This window comes from Durio zibethinus, chromosome 17 (genome assembly GCF_047325235.1).
Source record: "Durio zibethinus cultivar Kanyao isolate XHJ-2024 chromosome 17, ASM4732523v1, whole genome shotgun sequence".
Taxonomy (NCBI): Eukaryota; Viridiplantae; Streptophyta; class Magnoliopsida; order Malvales; family Malvaceae; genus Durio; species Durio zibethinus.
Genome location: NC_143178.1, coordinates 25157357 through 25176290, shown reverse-complemented (window position 1 = coordinate 25176290; position 18934 = coordinate 25157357). Strand labels below are relative to the sequence as shown.

The 18934-nt window shown below is 35.1% G+C and overlaps 3 protein-coding genes across 3 annotated transcripts; 1 reads left to right on the top strand and 2 right to left on the bottom strand.

Annotated features, from left to right (window-relative positions):
- Positions 1–1107: 1107 nt before the first annotated feature.
- Positions 1108–3059, top strand: LOC111290078 (NAC domain-containing protein 7-like). Its single transcript, XM_022881476.2, has 3 exons — positions 1108–1276; positions 1369–1640; positions 1950–3059. The coding sequence occupies exons 1-3, from the start codon at positions 1117–1119 to the stop codon at positions 2592–2594; spliced, it is 1077 nt and encodes a 358-aa protein (XP_022737211.2). The 5' UTR covers positions 1108–1116; the 3' UTR covers positions 2595–3059.
- A 3215-nt stretch (positions 3060–6274) lies between these two features.
- On the bottom strand, positions 6275–10292 carry LOC111290068 (acid beta-fructofuranosidase 1, vacuolar-like). Its single transcript, XM_022881469.2, has 7 exons — positions 9454–10292; positions 9167–9175; positions 7610–8469; positions 7301–7462; positions 6953–7173; positions 6795–6882; positions 6275–6693 (listed from the first exon to the last, which is right to left on the bottom strand). Exons 1-7 carry the CDS (start codon positions 9842–9844, stop codon positions 6490–6492), a joined length of 1935 nt encoding a protein of 644 aa, XP_022737204.2. The 5' UTR covers positions 9845–10292; the 3' UTR covers positions 6275–6489.
- Positions 10293–13538: 3246 nt separating this feature from the next.
- On the bottom strand, positions 13539–18749 carry LOC111285894 (trehalose-phosphate phosphatase A-like). Its single transcript, XM_022875549.2, has 13 exons — positions 18509–18749; positions 16679–16730; positions 16110–16592; positions 15874–16014; positions 15692–15763; positions 15410–15532; positions 15264–15320; positions 15078–15179; positions 14881–14958; positions 14664–14733; positions 14490–14560; positions 14296–14391; positions 13539–13972 (listed from the first exon to the last, which is right to left on the bottom strand). The coding sequence occupies exons 3-13, from the start codon at positions 16389–16391 to the stop codon at positions 13919–13921; spliced, it is 1146 nt and encodes a 381-aa protein (XP_022731284.2). The 5' UTR covers positions 16392–16592; positions 16679–16730; positions 18509–18749; the 3' UTR covers positions 13539–13918.
- Between the last annotated feature and the right edge of the window lie 185 nt (positions 18750–18934).

The window sequence follows — 18934 nt, the reverse complement described above, 5'->3', positions numbered from 1 at the left end:
TATGCATATATAATGTTACAAACACGATTTTGTTCACTTGTCTTCATTATGTTATTGTCTTATTGACCTGCATCAAATATTCCTATTTCAATGATAATGTAAGCCATTCAATCTGCTAGAACAAGCCTTTAAATTTAATTTGCATTCTAGTATCGGAAATTATCACAAAGAAAAGAAAAACAAAACAAAAATAAGTTACCATATGCTCATTTAATTCTTGGAAACTAGACTTATCTTGCAAGTTTCATGAACTGTTTTTGTTCCTGTATTTAAGAATTTTTTTTTTTTTTTACATTTCTTCATTTAGTCCAATGCGATCATAGTCGTATTGCTCTATTGTCTATTTTAAAAGAGATAAAAAATGATAAAAAGTACCATATATTTTCTTTCCACATTGATCGATTCCAAGGATAGTTTCAAACTATGATTAATCCTTAAACGATCAGTTTCTTCTCATAAAGATGTCTTATGGTCATATTCTATTTCTTACACACATGAAATTAATGTAGGCAACTCCAAATTAGAAACTGTTGTTTTCATCAATGCATGAAAGATTCTTAGACATGAAATTTGATACGTGATTTTAAAATGAATTTTACGATTTATATGATGATTTGTTTATATTTTCATATATACTCATCATGTCTTGCTGATTGAGAATAAAATATATAGTGGAATTTTCCCTTCTTATTGATGGAACTTCTGATTACCACAAAAGTACTAAAAGCTAGGTTTTGCTCATAGCAACTTCCTTATCCTCGAATTAATCATTCTCCCCTTTACTTAGAATGCTGGTTTATAGTTGATTTGTTGTCGGAACTGCAGAAAGTTATCAAACATGGAAAACAGTTTTTTTTTTTTTTTCTTGTTCATCAAAGCCAACTTCATGTCCCAAGTTGAATGACCTAGCGCTAACTAAAGCTGCTGCGTCTAGCAAAAAGAGGAATACCATTTGTATACACATTCTGAATCTGTGCAAAAGATTAATTAATATTTCAAGATGATTAGTCATTGTTAATGGAAAAAACAAAATTATTAATGTATCATGTATTAAATTTTTACTGTGCTGATAAGAAGTATTCTCTTGCATGGATTTGCAGTCCTAAGCAGGAGAAGATGGATATATTTTCACAAGTTCCCCCAGGCTTTCGCTTCCATCCCACAGATGAAGAACTTGTCGACTATTACCTTAAGAAGAAAATTACTTCAAGAAGGATTGACCTAGATGTAATTAAAGATGTCGATCTCTATAAAATTGAGCCATGGGATCTTCAAGGTATCTAAGACTTCATAATTTTTCTAAACCTATATAGAATACAAAGTTAAGGTAAATGAAACTAAATATAGTTTGTCATGAATTTTGAACAGATTTATGCAGAATAGGGACAGAAGAGCAAAATGAATGGTATTTCTTCAGCCATAAGGATAAGAAGTATCCAACTGGAACTCGCACAAACAGAGCCACTGCAGCTGGGTTTTGGAAAGCAACGGGTAGAGACAAGGCTATTTATTCTAAGCATGACTTGATTGGGATGAGGAAGACCTTAGTCTTTTATAAAGGTCGAGCCCCGAATGGACAGAAGTCAGACTGGATTATGCATGAGTATCGGCTTGAAACAGATGAAAATGGAACTCCACAGGCAAGTCTTTTCAATTACTACTTAAATTTACTTGAGAGGAATATGTAGTGACGCATGCTTTGGCTTTTTCCTGAAAGGATTTGCCTATACATATATGCTTGTTTTCTTATTTACTCTTAATTACACTGAGATTATGTAAAAACTAAAAATATTTAGAGAGATTAGTAATTGCACTTCTGGTTATTGAAATAGTGTTAATTATGTATTAAGTTCATATAATTGTACCTATTCACCTATATTTGTACTTTAATGAGATGAAATTATATGCAAAATTATTAATTTGGGTTTTTTTCCTGATCAATGAAGCAGGAAGAAGGATGGGTTGTGTGTAGGGTATTCAAGAAGAGAATAACGACTATGCGCAAAGTCAGTGAGCATGAATCTCCATGTTGGTATGATGATGAAGTCTCTTTCATTCCAGATCTAGATTCACCAAAGCAAACATCCCAGTCTAATATGGCTTACCACCTTCCCATTTCCCGCAAGAAAGAGCTTGATTTGCAGTACCAAGTTCCGCATGAGAATCGCCTCCAGCTACCACTTCTAGAAAGCCCGAAACTACACCAGGGACCGGGTGCCGTAAACTGCAATTTTATGGTTGCATTTGGCCTAGACATGAACAATGCGAACACTCTACAGTCTTCATCCATGACACACGAAGATCATATTCAACAAACTCATGGGCAACGTTTGCATGCACTCTATGGTAACAGCAGCAATGAGCAAGCGGAGGATCAAGTGACTGATTGGCGCGTCCTCGACAAGTTTGTGGCTTCTCAGCTCAGTCAAGAAGAAGTTGCCAAGGAAAATAACTACTCAAGTGCTTATGCCAATAATGTTTTCCATTCATCGGAGCAGACAAATTTGCTCATCAGACACTTGAACAGACAAGAAATGGTACCGGAAAATGCACCATCATCAACATGCAGTTGTCAGATTGACCTGTGGAAGTGACCGGTCCTTTGTTTAACTTATTTCGACAGTATATAGTACTGATCATAGGGTATTCACTTTCAAAGAAGAAAAAAAAGGGAAGTTACGAGTTAAATTTTCTGTACGTAATTAAACTGTATAAAAAAGCTTAACTTCAACTGTTGAGCTCCAAGCTTTTCCCTAGTAGTATGAAATAGTAGTCAGTGAAAGAAAACTTGTTTCTACCAAGAAGAAATATTGGTATAGGTAGCTAGGTGGAGTGTTGCTGTAAGGAATTGAGTTAATTGCAGCATTGTTGTTTGCAAGTAAAGGCTTTTTATTATGCCCCTACGGTTTATATATGTATAACAGCCAGAGGCATTACTACTTATTGATCAACCCGGCAGTTGATCAGATATGTATATGTTTAAGTTAATGAAATAGTAGTGTTTAGGGTAACTTTGCTTTGACTCTTTCTTGGCGTTAGGCTTTTAAATTTCTACCTAGATCAATGTTTGTTTTTAAAATAGTTTCTAGTGGATTATTGATTGCTAGAGAAGATTATAAGAAAAGCAAATTTAAGTGCTTAATTCAGTACAATTTCACATAAGAAAATAAAAAATATATATTTCCAAAAAGTTTTTGGCAATGCTTCTAATTAATATTCATATATCAGACAAACATCTTATGGGACCATGCACAATCAATGTCTCGGCTTTTATAAAATATCATCCAAACTTGTAGGAAACAATAATAAACTGAAAAGACTTTTGCACTATGCAATCACGAGAATGCGAACTAACTGATTACTTGAAGGTTAGCTTTGCTGGAAAGTTTGGCAAATGAGATACGCACTCAAATATAGTTGTTTTCAAGCGTAGAAGGCACTCAAATAGTTCAATCAGCCTAAAATATTGCTGGAAGTTAAGTTTCTAGTGGTGGCTATATAGTATAGGTTTCTGCTAATATTTAGTCCAAAGACACCATAAAGATTAAGTAAGTAGTAATTACTTCTTCTTAATTTCCCATATATATATATATATATATATAATTAAAGAGATATACATCACTTGAATTAACACAACTTAGCTAGCTAGCAAAACATAGAGGCCAAATTAAAGCGGCTAGCTAGGAATGCATGAACATGAGTATGAAAAGCAAGTTGTCAGACCTCCAGAGAATTATAAGCTAATTATATATGAACACCGAACTCGTCCTTAAAAGAATTCAAAAGCCCCAAAATTTTCTTGTTATGCTACCAGGAAGGTGTTTAAAAGGCAACATATGAGCAGCATCTTAATTAAAATTGGATGATGAGGAAGAAGGATATAGAGCAGATGCATATGTATAGAAGTCATTTCATGCAGAGTGAGACTAAGAATAAACCAGTAACTTATAGAATGATATATAGCTTATGCATGCTATATATTTGCTGACCCGATTACAGTTGGGTACTCTCTTCTCAATACCAGCAATCTGCCTAGCTAGCTAGATTTTGCTCTTAAGGCTCTACCTCTTTGCTCGCAGAATATTATTAATTCTTGTGTTTGAAAGAATATTCTTAATCCTCATTTTCCTTACAAGCTAATTAAACTGATCAAAATCCCAAATCCATGTAAAAGCTACCTTGGCCAGGCACACACTAAAAGTCGATGATTAATCCATTTTGTGAAAATTTGAATCAAGATTATGATACCATCACTTCATTATTAATGTCATGTTACAGAATCAAGAAAATTAAAATGTTCAAGGAATCAATTTGAACACAGTTTACCTTTAATTTTTTTGTTATTCCTAAAAAAAGTCCCCTTTATACGGATATATATCTGCTTACAAGATCAAGACAAGTAATACTGACGTAGGTTAAGGTATAGCATAATATTAATCATTTATTAAATCAAATAATTGCTCTGTTCGAAAATTAACAAAACTTCAATGGGCCGCCTAAACCAATAAAGCAACTTAGGAAGCACAGAAAGCAAAATATTTTAACAAAGAAGATATATTCGATAAATTTAAGTATAGAGTCCAATGGCATTGAGAATGGGTATGTGAGTTGGAAGTACATAAGATTAATGATGGATCCCCAGTGACCTAAATGACAATAGGATAGACTTCACTTGCAAAAATGTCTAAAGACAAAACTTTTTAACACCAAAAATAATGTCTAGTGACTTAACTCGCACACCTAATCTAACTATCAAATTTTGAAACACAAATAACGGTGAATAGTTACAAACCCCTTCGACAACATACAGAAAGCTTATGAATTATCAACTCCCGACAATGATCTTAAAGTGAAAATTGAGGCTAAAATTGTGACCACCAAAGACAATTAAGCACTTGCCTTTGTGGTGTGCAAGGTAAAAGTGTTTTTGTTAGAAAAACGATCCTCTGTTGTGCAGCGAGAAATCGCATCCCATTTTTTTTATTATTATTTTTTTAATTATTATTAATATTATCATTATTGTGTCCACTGCTTTCAATCCACTGACCAAAGTCCATTCTGCATCAAACACCCACAAAGTTGTTTAAAATACAGCAAAAAAGTTAAGAGTTCTACGTGAACCAATTGATAATGAACCAATTAAATTAAACAATTAACAAGTTCATTTTAATTAGAGAAGATTCTTTTAATACACGTTTAACTAAAACCTTATGTATCAAATTAAAACATGAAAACATTATTTAATCATTAATCATTGGTTTTATATACAAGATAAAAACTGTTGAGATTTGCTTTGAATCTCAGAATCTCACATCGAAAGTTAAGTGAGTTTGAGTTTATCTTGTATTCCACATCAGGAGTTTAGTAAAAGTATAAAAGGTTCCACCCTTATAAATAAGATGTTTTGATTTTAGTTTAGTAACCCCAGAGAGTTAGACACCAAGAGAATAGCTAAGTAAGTAAGCTATTAAAGGGTGTAATTAAGTTTTGTGTTAAGTTTTGAGTAAAGAGTTTTAGGAGACTTTTCTCATTCTAAAAGTCTCACAGTTGTAAAGATTTATTTGTTAGTGGATTGTGTTTGGAGTAGGTCATTTTAAGTTGGGTCAAACTAAATATATTTGTGTGTTTTTATTCTTGATTTGAACTTGTTATTTTGTATGTGATTGTTGAGCGTGAGTATTGTGATATTTCCCAACAAAAACAAAAGACATTTATATCTAGCTTTACCAGAAGATAGGCCAGAAAATTAATCGTGTTAGACACAGTTGGAGATCCTGCCATCTCATTAAGCATTTGAAATTTCTCTTTAAAATTATATTGTAATCATAAGATTTAATATTAGCTAACAGCCGAACCCATATTCAAGGATAGGATAGGATAGGAGTAAGGCTCTAGGAAACATATTGGAAATTTTTGGAAACCTTTGTTCAACTTTCTAGTAGCTCTGCCATAGAATCTATATGTGCGGTCTATTTAGGGCCTGGCTGATACTTGCTCGGCAGATTTATTTTTTTCTTTATTATTATTATTTTGGTTTGACAGATTTTTGCATTAACATTTGGTTATTGGTTGCCTTACCAAACACCAATGTGGTCAAAGAGCTTTTTCCTTGAAACAAAATAAACACACTCTGTTCTACAATAACTCTTCCATTTTTAGAATTTAATACTAGTGACAGCTTTGGGCGGTAGCCTCATACCCTCACCTTAAAGGTGTAGGCGATAGATAAAATAAAGGAAACAAATTTATAGGTTGACTGCGATAACCCTAGGTAAATTAATTATGAAGAATCTCAAATTTTATTAATTTGTTTTCCGAAATAAAACCAAAATATATTAATAAACCCGCAAGTACAAAATGAACTACATGGCAACCCCGAGCAATAAAATTTGAAACAACATAATACTAGGATTTTCCCTGCCAGAAAATTTCTGGAAAGAATATTGATGTTGCAGCATCACGTGGGATTGGCAAAGGAAGCATTCATTTCTACAAGGTTTCCTCAAAAGAATAAGGACGAATAAAGGCTGAATTCACTTCCCATATTTCGAGTGTAGCCTTCACATTTACTCCCGTTGCATTATTGAACAAGAATACCCTTGCTGCTCCATAGATGGCTTCCGTTGGATAAATTCTTGATGTGATCACCGTCCTACCTCCTTGAGCAAAGCTTTCCACGATTGAATGATCCACCTGAATACACATTTTATAACTCAATTTATTTTTAAACACATGTCTTCCAACCTAGTAGAAGGTAAAAGGTCTATCAATCTGACAGAATATTTCTCCCTTACCAATACCCTCATCTTGTAGTTTTCATCGTCAAGCACTGGAACTTTGCCTCCATACACTTCTTTCAAGACATCGGAAGCTTTAGAAGACCTGCATCAAACAATTTATTTGGCTCACATTTTTCTTGTTAGGCGAAAGCTGAAAAAAAAAAAAAGCAAACCTTGTTTCGTCAGCGCAAAAATAAGTCTTGAGACTGCCATCAGAAGTATTAACGGGACGGAAATATACAGGAGTGAGCTCAGAAAGTGAATCATCAGCAATAACCAGGACTCCAAATGGCCCAAAAGTGCTCCTGTCAACCGCACCATCACCGCAATCACTATCTTCGTCCGTGGTGTTAGATACCAATGACTCTATGTCAAACTCTGCTAATATATCTAGCTGTAATGTTTTCAAGAAAAATACTGGTGAGTTGAGAGTTGAGATAATTGAGAGTTACTGCAAGCAGTAACATAGAAGTACTTAAAGGACTTCATTTTTATGGGGTGCTAAAAAAAAAAAACAAAACCTGAGTGGCGGTGCCTATGTCAAGAGGCACAACTGATCCTGGTTCAACAAGCACTTCCTTAAACACTGTACTGTTCAATCTCAAGCTCTCTACTTCTTCCACTGGCCACTGAAGCAAACGGGTTCCAGTCTTGCTGTCAAACAGAACCGTCCTGGGAATTGTCTGTAAAATACAGAAACAAATGTGGGGAATCATTTCGGTTTCAAGTTAAAATTCAAGTTAATTAACTTTATGCCATCAAATATAAACTTAATTAACTAATAAATCCTAACTATATTAATGAGTAGTATCAAGTATGAATGTGTGTACCTGAACGGAAGCCCAACCTTTTTCGAGATCATCTGTTTCACTATCAGTTTCATTAATCCAACCCCAAAGAACCCTCCTTTGTTTATGTTGATCAAAAAATGTCTTTGAGGCATAGTATCTCCCGTAATCCACCTTCAACCCGATACCCACATCCTCTTTCGGGTTGTCGGGTGTCCACTTATCCGTTACAGGGTCATAAGTCCCAAGTGCATAATGGTCCACCTTTGTATCATCCAAACTAGCCTTCAACACATGCTTAATTCCCGGTCCAAATGCGGACGTGTCCAACCCCACCGACCCGTTTATTGCAACAGGGTAAAAATCTACGCATTCCCACATACCTGTACCCGGAACCGCATGTAAAACCCCGTCTAATAATTCATAATCCGTAAAATTTGTTGTTTGATATACTAGAGAGATTCCTATGGTGGAATTAAATCTTGACCCGATCGTGATCCGCCAGGTACCATCGGGTCCAAGCCAAGCTGTTGTCGGGTCCCGGAACTCATCGTATTCAATCCCGGTTGGGTGAACAATGACCGGGTTACCAGGGTATTTTAACCAATCAATGAGGAGGGGATCAGATAGGTTGGCGGGGTATGCAAGGTTTTGCACCTGCACCGACTCATTGGTGCTGCCGGTGTAAAGCACGACGATTTGGCCATCTAGCAGGAGAGTGGCGGACCCCGTCCACACACCGTTGATATCATACCAGCGGTCGGGAACCATGGCGAGTGGGAGATAGAGCCAATGAATGAGATCCCTCGACACAGCGTGGCCCCATGTTATGTTGCCCCATATAGCTGAATCAGGGTTGTATTGATAGAAAAGATGGTACCATCCCTTGTGATACAATGGACCTGCAGCCACCATATCTTTCCTCCATAAAATCACATGCTACCAAACTTCCTTTTTTTTTGGGTTAGTTTGTAAAACTAGTTGGACTGCAAACCAAACGGTCAAGGAACAATTTCTCTTAGCTTAACATTATTTGATGGTCAACTATCCGTACGGACCGTATCTATACATTAAAAGAATCTACTGACAAATGCTATAATTAGGGAGCCATGTGAAGGTGACCACTATTAAAAAAAAACAAAGATGAGAGTATTTGTAATTGGTAAATGTGGAAGTATTTCTCTTCAATCAATCCTAAAAAAACCAAAATCTTAGCACAATGGCATGAACGGTTGGATAATACAGTATCATTGTTATAGTAGTTAAATTTTTTTTTATCATTATTTTTAATTTTATAGAATTTAATTTCGTCTATGATTTTAAAACTTTTAGATTAATTAATTTTTTAATATAAGTTATAGAGTGATTCTTTATAATCTCTAAATATGTATAGTATAACACTTGCAGGCTTTGTATCCAAATTTAGTTCACGTGCTTCTAAAAGAGTGCCAATGATTAAATAGTAATCATAAAGGGCTAATGATGCGCCTCCCTAGGATTGTTAGCTTATCAAAAAACAAAAAATTTGGGCTCAAATTGTGGTAGGGAAGCGAAAAAAAAAATTAAAGTAGTTTTGTTATGAGATAATGAGAAACTCACCGTCAGGATCTGAAGCAGGATATCCAAATTCCCCCAACCAACGCGCAATAATAAGAAAAGACTGATCATTAGAAAGCAAACAAAAAACAAGACAGAAAGTAATCATCATTTAAAACACTAAACTAAAATGAAATGTCTGATTTTCAACTATGGGAAGGAGGACAAAAAGCGCTAACTCCACAATCTAATTAACTTCCGTACTCAGAAACCTCAATATAGTACAGTTTGAAAGTGATCTAGAACTTTAGTTAGCAAAATAAAAATAAAAAAAATGTTACGTTACCTACCATTCATCCAATTCTTTTCAGGCTGAAAGTGGTAGGCAGTTCTTTGCCAAGCAAACATAGCGTTTGTCCAATTAAACGAAACCTCGTCCAAAAGAGATGGATTTGACTTGGATGAGACACCTTCAGCGACCCCTCTTGGCAGCGCCTTTGAAAACGAAGCAGGTTTTGACGTGGGCAGAGGTGACGGTCCCTTGTTGGGCGTTGGTAATGGTTCTTGGCTTTGGTTAATAATTAATGTAACCAACGAAAGTAGGAAAATGACGGAGGCAGAGATAACTGCAAAACCGTTAACGGGTTTCCCCCGAGTCGCTAGCGCTTCGCGGTGGTCTAGCAAGGGAGCATAGAATGCTCCGGAGTTTTCTTCAGCGTCATGGGAGGTGCTGGCCTCCATTTTAAGAGAGCTAGCTTGTGGATGGTTACTTGTTGAAGAGATGTTACAAGTACAATGAGCAATGATAAAAGGAGAAAAGGGTAACGGAGGGTTTAAAATAGAGCAACGAGAAAGCGAGATAGAGGGAACAGAGGGAGCTTTATATGTCTCAGCAGAGGGTTGGTATATCGTGGGGTAAATATAGCTAAGTTTGGTTTGGTGGTTGTCCAATGTAGTTGAAGAGAGAGAGAGAGAGAGAGATCTCGTGTTTTCTGCGGCGAAACAAAGAAGGACAGGTGAAAAGGTAGACAAACTAAGATGAAGCTCTTGGGGTTAGGAATCTGTTGCATAATATTTATTAATGATCGTATTTAATCACTTGGTTTTTGGTCTGGGAGATTGGAGAGTTAATTTTCTTAATTAATCCGGCATTGTCTGCCTTCACCTATAAATGCAATTGATCTTCAACTTGATGATCATATAAATAAATAAATAAATAAAGCAAGAGAAGCTAATGCATAGCTGAAACAGAGCAGGCGAAGGAGTTAATAGAACAACCAAAAGGATCACGAGAGAGGGGACCTCAATGAAATGAAACAGGACATTTGGCAATTCCATCATCACATGGTTAATTTTCTGGATAGCCCAAAGAAGTTGGGTGGTTGGCATTAATGTTGAAGGAAATAATACAATCAACCAGTATTGAATTTGAGTTCTGAGATTAAAAATGACTTCAAAAAATTGATAGTGGTCAGAATTAGGCCAAGGTTATGAATCGTGATGATGCTGTCATGGGAAAGTGATTTTTGCTCCATCCTTTGTCTCTTACTAAGGCTAAGGCTTTCTACTTTCTACAACCTTCCTTCTTTTGAAACAACATGTGATCTTATTTAATAAAGTTATAGTACTAATTTCCCATTTTTGTGGATTCTGATTTTGTCTATCAAAAATAGTTGGCATCAAAATAACTAGTTTTCCATTATCATAAATTAGAAAAATTAAATAATTTTTCAGTTATATGAATTGATCTAATTTCAAGTTTTAATTAGTAATAAACATGAGATTATTTTTTATCCTCTCTGAATTAATAAAAAAAATAAAAAATAAAAAATAGCATTATCTTTCTCAAAAGAAAGAGGAATTTTGTTTTAAAATATAGAAATTTTATTTTATTTATTTTTGTGAAACTTTCTCCTTTTCAGAAAAAAGGACACGAAAACTAGGACTTAAATTTATAACTCAAGAACAAATAATTTACTTGTTGGTTGCTATATGAAAGCAATTGTTACATTCACATAAGTCGGGGAAAATTGACATTGAAATGATAACTATATCTTACATGGAAATTCCAGCTTTTCTTATATGTGTAATTTCAATTCAAAAACCTCTAAAATTACAAATTAGAATAGGCAATTCTCCTATATATGTGTATATGGTGTTTTCCGCTTCAATCAGTACTTGGACTTTGGTAATTTTCAATGGAATGGTAGTTATCAGATTCACATGGAACCTTAAAATCTCAAAAACATATATTTTGGAACATCATGTGACATGCTTGAGTAAACAAAGCCTAGAATCCAGAATTAATTGTCTTACCACTATTCTGATTTGAAACAAGTATCATGTGCTTCTTCAGCTGTGAGTAAATATCACTCGTCTTTTAGTTCGGAGGCTTGTTGTTTTCTTTTTGAAATCTTTGTGCTGCTTTTAGGATGGAATGGTTGTTAGGATTTGAGAGTACACCATCACTGTAAGGCTCATAGGATCTTGCGATGTTTAAAATCAGTGTCTTTTGTTTTGTCCATTCTTGGCAAACAACAAAATTAAATTGCTGCTGCTTTTTTTTATTTAATAAAATTACAATTATAACAACAAGAAGTTACTACCATCACACTATATCCAGGCCCTTCTTCAGGAGAATCATATCAGAATCATCAACCATGCATGAACTAGTTTGCCTAGCTAACTTCCAGAATCAGAATATATAGCAACCATTACGTAAGCACTTCCCGAGCTCATTGGATGAACCAGCTAGTGTTAATTGCAGAAGCTTTTATTAGCTAGGTTATTTATTTATTTATTCTTTTTTTTTTTTTTTTGTTGCTGTTACTTGCTGTCAAATGCAGCTCTGTCCCTACAGAAGCTGAAGGTTAAAGAAACAATATCTAGAGGATGTATTTCACATCAAGCCTGATTATATATTAGTTTAAACTTTAATATTTGAATTAATAAGAGCAACTAAATATGGAATCTACCAGTCAAATCAACTAAATATACTATAGAAGACTTCTTTGACTCAGTTTAATGCAATCCTGATTCTGTCTGGTTTCTGACTTCTTAGACTAGTTAGATTCTAGTCTTATCATGTACAAGCTTGTTTTGCGAGCGCACTGGCGATTTGAAATAGGCAAATGAAGCCTTGAAGAAGAATGTTTGGTGCGGATGACCTTTAAACTTTATGACTTACAGACTTGGTTACTTCCATGAGACCTGAAAACTTCCAAATCTTGAATAGTGTTTTGTCTGTTATTAAGTAAACATTAGCTAGACATCATTTTGGGAAGGCATGGAAATCTCTTTTTCACTTCCCGAAGGAATAAACAGTGTTAATCTACTTTGAATGAAATTTCTACTGTATCACTTCCGAAATGATGGATCCTGCCAAAATTCTAGCTCTTGGATCTCTCAGCAGTGATTACTCAGCTATTAGGACAACCAAATAATGAAGTAGCTACTAGTCACTAGTCACATCCTTTTCTAGGGAAACCGAAAAATTGAGATTTCAATTCTATTATTTATATTTGCATTAAATATTATATATAATTTTCGCTGTTAAAAAACTTGATAAAATTGAATTTGCCACCAACCAGGGCCACGTGCATCCCGAAGATCTTATTTTAACAACCAGCATTCAGCGAAGATGGATCCATGTTTATGTCATGGTCCATTGTCTTTCAGAATAAATGGAGACATCATGCGAGAAAAGACGAGTAGAGTAATTGAAGGGAACCACCACATCCATATCAACGTTATTGCTCATCAAGTTCATGAAGACGGGGTGTGGTATGACCTGGATTGCCACCAACCCACACCGGCTGTCCTCTTTGTCTCTTACTCGCCTTTCTCCACAATCAAGGAAACAGCCACTTGAAGTTGGAAAACAGTAGTTCATTGAATGTACTTATCCAAGAACAAGTAAGGGAGGGAGAAAGATTGAAAGACGGACGAAAATAGGACACATCTAGGTGTAGTGAAAACTTGGAACTTGTCACTTGGGTTCAATTTAGTGGACTACAGCGCAATGTCATTCAGTAAGTTTAACATTAGTTAAATTAACGTGTATGTTTTGTGTCCATGTATTTATACATACTCTGAAAGATAATTTCAGTGAACCAATTTTCCAGGAATCTTGTTCATTTACTAATCCATGCTCTTGACCCGAGTACTTCGAAACTTTTTTCTTTCGCAAAATCTTAGGATTCTACAAATAAACCCCGTAATTGAGTGACTCCGATGGCGGGTGGGACGTTGTCTTTTACTCAAAATAATATTGATTCCATTAATCCTGTTCAGAAGATGCCTAGATTACACTCAGCCAGCCGATAATCTAGCTGTTTCACTCAACTTTTGATTTGCTAGAAACACATCAACTTCTAGTTAAGCCCTCAGCCAGCCCAAGTGGACCACTTCAAAAAAACACTTAAGGAAAAAATAATAGAGAAGAATGCTTGAAAATATGTATAGCTAAGAGGGGTTTATACATACAAGCATTTCTATACTTTAAAAGAATGAAAAAATATTTAGTGTGTTCCATTGGAAGAGAGCTGCTGACCAAAACTGAAGGTGAAGAAGAGGAAACATAAATGGTTGATCTCATAAGTGAAGCATCCTTTGTGCACCAGTCAGAAAGATAATTAAAGCAGGAATATACAGTTAAGAAGAATTGAGCAGTAGCAAGAGTAAGGCACCGGTCCTGGAGACTACTGGAGCTCCTCTGTGCAGTTCCACTCCAAAGCCTCCGTGTGAAAACATATAGGCTCCACGTTTGCATCAGAGTTTTTATTCTTCTCTATATTTATTTGTTGTATTCAGATTTCAGAGAGCACTTTTCTTCTTCCAAATCACCAGAGATTTAAGAAACTCCATCACCTGGACCATTCACAGGCAGCAGCATAATCAATTTCAAAATCCAACCGAATCAAGAAATTAAAGGTAGAAAAGGCTAGTAATCCATTTTGAATAAACAAAACTCCATACACTCGTTTGACTATGACAAGTAGCACAAGCATGAAAACAGAAAACGAAGTCGGTAGATCAATAAGCAAGTTTTCTCAAATGCCATTTTATTTCCCACTCTGTGGCCAAATGTCCTTTGACGTTTTCTCAAAAGAAGAAATTGACATCTTCGTTTTGTGTGTATCTATCACAGCATCAAGCATCTCTGATCTTAGAAAGAAAAAAATAAATTGTACCTCTTGTGGATCCCTCAGGGAGAAATCTGCATTACTCTCCTCCTTGGGCACGGATGATACCAAAATGCCATATCCGCGATTTCCCTCTCTCAGAACCTGTTATAGCCAATGAAATGGGTTCTGTTAATATATTTTTTTTAAACTCATACAGGACTCTCAAGAATATATCAATTTTATGGTGATTTATATCTTACCTTAAATGCATCTTCATCTGTCCGGTCATCTCCAACATAAATGGGAAGCACGTCATCACAATTGCTAAGCCCTAAATCATTTGTTTTTGTCACATTATTAATTTATATCACGCTAAGAAAGCAACACATGCTCATGACAGAAAACAAAAAAGACAGGTTAGAAAAAATACTTACCAAGTGATTCAAGTAGAAATGTAACAGCTCGCCCCTTATCCCAGTTGATCACAGGCCGAACCTCTAAAACCTGATTACACAAATTTTAAAAAATACTTAATAATAATATAAAATAACAGAAACAAAAACTATAACATCCATGCCATAAAGTACAAGCCACAAGCAGAAAATCAGTGAAAAATAATGACAAGAGAATCATGTTGTCTTTAAAGATCACCTTCCGCCCGTGAGTCAATTGTAGGCGAGGGTAGTTTCTGATCACATCACGGACACATTTTGCAACTGTTGTCCAGTCCTGAAAATAAATTTAAGAAAGTGCCCAAAGTCAATATATTATGTAAGGAAAATGTACACGCTATTGAGAATTACCAAAAGATAAATGAAGGTATCAAATACTGAGGGAAAATACTACACCTTCTCATCTACGTTACGGTAATGGACAGAGACGCAGAACTTATTGTTTTCAACTTTTGTTCCTTTAATTTCTTTGGTGCTGTTTACAAGTGAGTTAAAAACCTGTGATGATTGAGAATTCTACATTAGAACAGAGAGGAAAAGGTCAAGGGCTTGAAGTATGGAATTTTAAAGACATGTACATACCTCATCAATCATAGGTAAGAATTCACTAGCAGGCTGGAATAAATTAACTTCCTTGCGCTGTGCATTAAATAAAAACAAGATTAAAAAATAACTTAAGAAAGGATAAGTGGAGAGAAACACAAGGAATGGTGTAAAAAAATAGAAACCTGCTTATCAGTAGATGTAATGCAGTTAGAATGATCATTGGAAGATTGCCTAACAGGACCCATGATGTCCATTCCATGACTTCCCGCATAATAGAGATCCGTTAATCCTACAAACTCATATACCTGAATTAACAAGAGACAGTCGAAATTAAAATCCAATCAAGCGGCAATCAAACACATAAATAAACTAAATATTGTCAAGGAACCAATCTGATGTGAATATAAGTAAAACAGAGCCAAGGAAGATGTCAAAATTATTAAAAAGCTTGGTCCTCAAATCACCTTGTCACGGCTTCTTCCAGTAATTATTGCTGTTGGGAAGTGTTTTGCCACTTTTGCTACAGCAGCTCGCATCTAAATAAAAAGCTTTGGTTAGCATATCATCAGTAGAGAAGAAAGAAAAAAAAATGACAATTTTGACTAAAAATTTTTCACAAATCATTCTTCAGACAAGTCATTCTTACATCATTAGACATAAAGGCACAATCCGGGTTGTCCACAATTGGTGAAAGAGTCCCATCATAATCCAAAAACAATGCTATTCTCTTGCCTTTTGCAAAACTTGTTATTTGTTCAAAAGACGTGAGGGCAGAGGGATATTTAACCTGTAAAACCAGAGGGTAAAAGTACATAGAACACATCAATAGCAGATCTAGCTGTATCAAAATTAAACTCAGATAAGCAAAAGAGAAATAACTACCATCCATGTGTGATATGCAACATCTGTATCAGCTGATATGAGCTCATTGTTGAAACACCTAGTTTTCTTATAAGAAGGTGATGAGGATTTCATAGCATCAAGCCAGCTGCTGGTACGAACATCATCAAGAATTCCAGTTTTCCAAGGAACAGTTAAAAATAGACTTGGAGAAAACGCTGCAGATGAGTATGGCAACAGACTGGAAGGTACTCCTAGTCTTGACTTGCTTAGCGGTACAGGATCAGCAATAACAGAAGCAGTGTGATTGGGTTTCAGGTCCATTGAATCCAGCTTTGTATCACTACTTATAATGTAAAAGCTAATAGATTCCTTTAACAAAGTATCCACTCAAGTGCAAAGAAACAAATCTTAATGTTCAATCTCAAATAAGCCAACCCTTTTATCAATGAAGAACCTCCTCTTTAAAGTTTTCTTGTCACTGCTGTTCGGCAAGCAGTCCATCAAGCATAAGGGCCCTGAAAACTGACATCATAAGAAAGTGTTAAAATGGACACAATGAATCTCAAGGTTATAATATTTTTCAAAAGAGACAGATATCTGAACTGAACCTGTTCATCCCCCTTAGTTACTCTGCTTAAAACCGATGTGAGTAAACAATATCTGCAGGTAATAGATTTAAGAAGAAAAATCAATGCACTGATCCAGAATAACATCCATTAAGACTGAGAATGAATTATGGCCAACAAAAACTGAACCACTAACATCCATCACAGGATTCAATATTTGATACATGAATTGTTGCTTACAGTCTTCCTATGACTCAGTTTGCAAAAGCACAACTAAATAAACCAGCATTACTATGCTAATAGCACAGAGATTTCATACAGCTGAAATGAAAATATAAGCATACAAGATTTGAAATCACTGACATCATGAACTAAAAAAGTAAGCAATAATACCAACACCATGAAATGACTCGAAACCAAACAGCTGTAACTGTTGGAGAAAAATATTAACAGTCACCTACTTCATACTTAAACTAAGCATGCAAAAGGCAGCAAAACCTCAATGTATATGAAAAGAGTAATTGAAACAGCAGCATTCATTCATAAATAAAACTGGCCCGCAAAAAAGGGCCGATATCTGGTAGAGAAAAAAAAAAGTAAATGGTAGTTGTCTCAATAAAAAAGCCCCATATGGTGGATGGGGAAACCACATTAAGTGCAACCACAAATAACGGACCAACAATGAAGAATGGGAAAGAGCATTAAAAAAAAAATGGACCCCAAGCACATAAAAAAGATTCATTGATTGAGTTAAACCATTGTTGGAAAACCAAAATTGAAATTTCAGGCTCCACCATACTTATGTTGCTATCAAACGTTCCATCCATCAGCATCAAAATTACAACAAAAAGCATTCAAGTATATCGAAGATCAGTAATTTCATATCATCGCTTAATCAGTAAGGTCAAGAATACTACCGGAGAACCAAAATAAGCAGTTTCTTTTTTTTTTTTTTAATTTGAAGATTTAACTATTGAAAAATATGACTTTGAGGAGGTGGATTTGATTAAACTTCAAACAAGACGGTATAAAATCAGTCATATAATAGGTAGAGAGGTTGCCAATGCAGCTACAATTTTATTTTATAAGAAAAAGAAGAGAAAAATCAGAGATGAAACAAAGGGAATCTCATATCCGCCTAAGCAAAGACTTGGGGCTGACAAATTGGAATAGAGATTGACAGCATCCGTCATGCTGTTAGGAAAAAAAAACTGAAAAAACTGAACTAACCAATCGTGTAACCATCTGTCTAATTCTTGTTTATTTTTATTAAAAAAAAAACAACGGAACCAACCAGAAAACAAGTAAAAAAACATCTTGAAGAAAACAGAGCACAAAGCAACTCAATTTTTTTTTTTTAAAAGGAACTTAATTTGAAAATGATCACATCCACATAAAATCTTTAAATAAACAACTGCTATAATTGGAAAAAGAAATCTTCTGAAAAGCAGAGATTTGCATATTCATCAGATTAGAAAGCGCAAGAAATTAGAAGAGCTTTGAAGAAGAGTTAGTCAACGAAACGGCATTATGTACAAAAGCAAAACAGATATTGGAAAGAATCATAAAATCGCACCTAGTTTAGAAAGCTCGAAATGAAACAGCAATGAAGAAGCGAAACCAAACAAAGATAACTTGGAGGGCAAAAGCCTCAAAAGAGAAAACTTTAAAAGGGAGAAAACCAATAAACAAAATGGTTAACGCACCATTTCCTTGTTTAAGAAATGAGAAAAATATGTAAAGAAAATGTGGCGATGCCGTATTGAAGTAAACCACTAGCTTGATTCTACCTTCTCGGCGGCCAAAAAAGAAGGCAAGAAAATGTGAGTTGACATGGTAGGGGGAGGAAGAGAAGGAGAAGATTATAATCACCTGAACTGGAGAAGATATCGCAGAGAACTAGAACGAGGATCAAGCTAAAAATCGTATGATACCAAATCGATGCTTAACTCAGAGAAGAGATAGATATAAGAAAGAAAAAGAAAGAAAACGCTTTCAATAACGTTTGGGTATTTATAGAGTTATGGTTTCGACGAGAACGTGATTTATAAAGCAAACTCTCGGTTGCCAACCGCTGGGAAGTTTATAGAAGCTCCTGCAATCTCAATCTCAATAAAAGAAATAAAAAAGCAAACGTAGTTTAATCAGGAAACATAACTGAAAAAAAATACTAGAAAATGCCTTCTGACTGGATTTTCCCCACTCTCCTTCTTTGTATGTAGAATTCACGAGCGAGTAGATGGGAGCGCGTGAGTTAAATTATTTAGCCATATAACTGAAGAACCAGAAATTTTTATT

Bases quoted from the DNA above. Each gene is read 5' to 3' on its own strand.
- LOC111290078 (XM_022881476.2), top strand. From the start codon at position 1,117: ATGGATATATTTTCACAAGTTCCCCCAGGCTTTCGCTTCCATCCCACA. The intron at 1,277-1,368 runs GTATCTAAGACT...AATTTTGAACAG, and splicing joins TGAGCCATGGGATCTTCAAG to ATTTATGCAGAATAGGGACA. The intron at 1,641-1,949 runs GCAAGTCTTTTC...TCAATGAAGCAG, and splicing joins ATGAAAATGGAACTCCACAG to GAAGAAGGATGGGTTGTGTG.
- LOC111290068 (XM_022881469.2), bottom strand. From the start codon at position 9,844: ATGGAGGCCAGCACCTCCCATGACGCTGAAGAAAACTCCGGAGCATTC. The intron at 7,174-7,300 runs GTTTTGTTTTTT...AAAACATTACAG, and splicing joins ACATAGGCACCGCCACTCAG to CTAGATATATTAGCAGAGTT. The intron at 6,883-6,952 runs GTTTGCTTTTTT...TGTTTGATGCAG, and splicing joins TTTTGCGCTGACGAAACAAG to GTCTTCTAAAGCTTCCGATG.
- LOC111285894 (XM_022875549.2), bottom strand. From the start codon at position 16,391: ATGGACCTGAAACCCAATCACACTGCTTCTGTTATTGCTGATCCTGTA. The intron at 14,734-14,880 runs GTGATCTTTAAA...TTGTGTAATCAG, and splicing joins AATTGACTCACGGGCGGAAG to GTTTTAGAGGTTCGGCCTGT. The intron at 13,973-14,295 runs GTACAATTTATT...TGAATGGTCCAG, and splicing joins CCCTGAGGGATCCACAAGAG to GTGATGGAGTTTCTTAAATC.